This window comes from Sphaeroforma arctica (genome assembly GCF_001186125.1).
Source record: "Sphaeroforma arctica JP610 unplaced genomic scaffold supercont1.3432, whole genome shotgun sequence".
Lineage (NCBI taxonomy): Eukaryota > Ichthyosporea > Ichthyophonida > Sphaeroforma > Sphaeroforma arctica.
In genome coordinates, this window is record NW_014037126.1 from 1 (window position 1) to 3,466 (window position 3,466).

The window sequence follows — 3,466 nt, forward strand, 5'->3', positions numbered from 1 at the left end:
TCTCATATGTATTGTCGGTCCAATCAGTCATATTAAACATAGGCACATACGTGCGAAACAATATTATGTACGAATCTAGAAAACATGAAGCTGTTGCAGTAACGAACATGCAGTATATCAGTGTAGCTTTCATTCGAAGGCATATATACGATCCCAGAGCCACATGTGCAGAGCTGTACCTTTATCGTCATTTCAATACGCACAACGTATAATTAAAATATCATTCACTAGACTCTATTGAGCCACAATACTGAACAAGTATCTACTTGCCTCAAATCATCACGTGAAGACTGTTCCGATATTAATGCATTCGCATCATTTCACTTGGCTGTGTTCTTAAATTACTGAAACATCCTACAGACAAGCTATATCCCGCCTGAATGAAGGAGTGACTTTATACATACCCCATTTGTAGTCAAAGCTGCCACGATCTTGCCTAGATCTATCACCGATCCGCCCCCAATACTAACCACCATGTCAGCGTTGGCCTCCACGGCACGCTCTAGTGCCAACTTGGCGATATCAACGGTTGGCTCTCCAAGAGATTGCATCTCAAACACAGCAACAGGGTTTAGCAGCGTGATCAAATCAGCATAGCGCGATTGTGTGCCGGTAACCACGTATACGCGTGAGCAGTTGAGGCCAGCTATCACGCCGGGTAGTTGTTTTTGGGCGCAACCTGCGCCAAAGATAATGCGAGTCGCCGTAGCAAATTCGAAACCGGACATGCTTACGAAGTGTGGAAACTAAACAATGTGGTATATTGTTGTGAAGTATCTTTTTCCGCCTAAATAGATACCATTTATATTTATTTGGATATTATACGTATCAAATACAGATATATATTGTTATTTTGTTTTCGAATTGATTTTATTAGATGGTATGATATAGCAGTGATTTATTGCGCATTTTTGAAGTCATCATACTCTTGTAACTGATAAATCTACTTATAGGACAACACATCGGCGCCTAAGAACGTTTGCCATGATGAATCACACACTTGCGACTAGTGCTGTAGTATGCACTGTACTGTATCCAACCTTAGCAGAAACAAGGCAAACAACGAGACAATCTTAGCCTCGTTCGTCACCAAAAAAGCCAACTTCTGCAAGAATCGTATTAATCCCATTCTCCGAGAAGCCCACATACTTTTGCACATATTTATCAACTATACCGAGCCATGGTGATATAGTTGAAAACGAAGCAACAAATGTGGTTCGCACTTAGTGTGCAAGTCAATAGATCGGCTCAAATTAAAAATTGCAGATAGAATCGTAACCTTAACTATGTTCGAAAACTATATTGTTTACCGTGTACAACCGTGCTAATCACCCAAGCACTTTCTACCGTCCGTTCGCACTTGTGTTTATAATGGCACACACGCACGGGTATGGAACATACAAAAAAAATCTGCAACTTCACCTCGACACCCACTATTTGGTCGAGGTACAGAAATCTCGATTATATAACTTCCACTATCTAATCGGTTGTGATCGGAGGCAGGCCGCACAGATTTCTCAACTACTCATTCTCACCCCTCTTTACTTAACTAGCTATCTATTTACTTATATGGTTGTGCTCGGTTTGCGATTCAAGTCCATGTGCGCAGAGATGAGATGTCCCGATGACAAGGCTGCCAACAGCGAGATTTCTCCCGCCAGAACAGTGCCCGCCACCACACGCGCCAACGCTCTAGCGCCATCTCCAGGGTTTTCCTGGGGAATGTTCCCTAACGCCATGCTGAGGCATGCCTTGGCCGCTGGTAGTCCGGTACCCCCGCCAATGGTCCCGACCTCGATGGACGGCATGGTTACTGACACATACAGATCCTCGCCATTGTTTATCAGTTCCATCTGAGTGATGCATGTAGAGCTCTCGACGTTCTGTGCGGGATCCTGGCCCATGGCAAGGAAGCATGCGGTGACCACATTGGATGCGTGTGCGTTGAAGCCTCCGATTGAACCAGCCATTGCACTACCTACTAAGTTCTTTGTGACGTTTAGTTCCGCCATGGCCGCTGGGGTTGTTTTAAGTACCTTACGCACCACATCGCCGGTGAGTGTCACCCCGGCCACCACACTCTTGCCTCGGCCATTGATCCAGTTCAATGCCGATGGCTTCTTATCGATGCACATGTTACCCGACAATGATACCAGACGGAGCTCTGGGAAGTGATTCTGCTGCAGATCAGCCATGACAGTGTTGATACCTTTGCCTACCATGTTCATGCCCATAGCGTCGCCAGTGGAGCAGCTGAAGCGGAGATATACGTGTCTACCAGCAACTGTGGCATCCACCTCTGCGAAAAAAGGGTAAATTGCGTATTAGTACTGGTTCTTTTATGGGAGTGCGAATCGTGTTCAATGGATTATGCAAATTATATTATGAAAACTCTCACATCAAGGCCGTTTTTGTCTAACGGAGTTGGTTGCATCGCATGCCTATGTAAAACAATGAACAGCTTGCATTTGATTTGTTTCCGTTCGCCGAAAAGGCAACCGCTGCTACCGTTAGCTGGTCATACTTAAGAACGCTATCATTGAACTATAAAAAATTTACAGACGCTGAAGGCCAAAGACGTGCATGATAATTTGTTTCAATATATAACTGCCACTGAGACAGACATACTTTGCAGCTTTCCGAAGCGGGTGGTGGACGAGAATACTTCGCGCAGGTAGTCAATCCGTTGGGGTTCTTCAATCCACTTCTTTAAGTGGGCGGCATGCACAACCGTTGGCATAGTAACCACAGGCGCACGGGTCATGCCTTCCGATAGTACTTCAGAACTAGCACCTGAAAAGACAGTATTGCAGTATTTCATATATAAAACCGACCTCCGGTATATTTGTATTATGTTGGACCATAAATAATAAAAAATGCATCGCGGCACTTTACCATATGACTATCATGTTTGATCATAAATCAACAAAAAATACATCGCTGCACTCTACCATATGACAAGACCGTACCATACCCAGACTAAATTACCTCGTTACAATTAGTACCCTAAATTTTTCATTTGCTTGTGAATAGATCTACAGATAATCGGGAGGGTCGTATCTGAACAGAATGCCCGGGTATCTCCGCTCGGAATTAACACTACGGTAAAGAGGAACATACAAGTTTCGTCCGTCGGAACGATCGGAGCAAAATAACCCCCCCCCCAATAGGACGTGCACAAAAGATTGTTCTCTGAATCATATAGTATTCTTCAATATCGAACAAACATACGAGTGAACACCTGGCAATAACCTTGCGAGTTACCAGCATGCAACAGGTAGTTAGCATTGCAACAAATATTGATAGCCTCCTAGCTTTAGCTGAACGTTTGGCGGCTCATATATACATACATACACACCAACGTATATATATATATATATATATACGCACACACACATATATATATATATATGTATACACACATGTATATATATATATATATATATATATATATATATATATATAT

General features: G+C 43.2%; 2 protein-coding genes across 2 annotated transcripts; both read right to left on the reverse strand.

Moving 5' to 3' along the window:
* Positions 1-403: 403 nt before the first annotated feature.
* On the reverse strand, positions 404-795 carry SARC_13559 (hypothetical protein; the record flags this gene model as incomplete). Its single annotated transcript, XM_014292308.1, has 1 exon — positions 404-795. A coding segment is annotated over exon 1 (325 nt), but the record flags the coding sequence as incomplete, so codon positions are not given.
* Positions 796-855: 60 nt separating this feature from the next.
* SARC_13560 (hydroxymethylglutaryl-coenzyme A reductase) lies at positions 856-3,451 on the reverse strand. The gene is made up of 2 exons (XM_014292309.1): positions 2,629-3,451; positions 856-2,299 (listed from the first exon to the last, which is right to left on the reverse strand). The coding sequence occupies exons 1-2, from the start codon at positions 2,819-2,821 to the stop codon at positions 1,566-1,568; spliced, it is 927 nt and encodes a 308-aa protein (XP_014147784.1). The 5' UTR covers positions 2,822-3,451; the 3' UTR covers positions 856-1,565.
* Between the last annotated feature and the right edge of the window lie 15 nt (positions 3,452-3,466).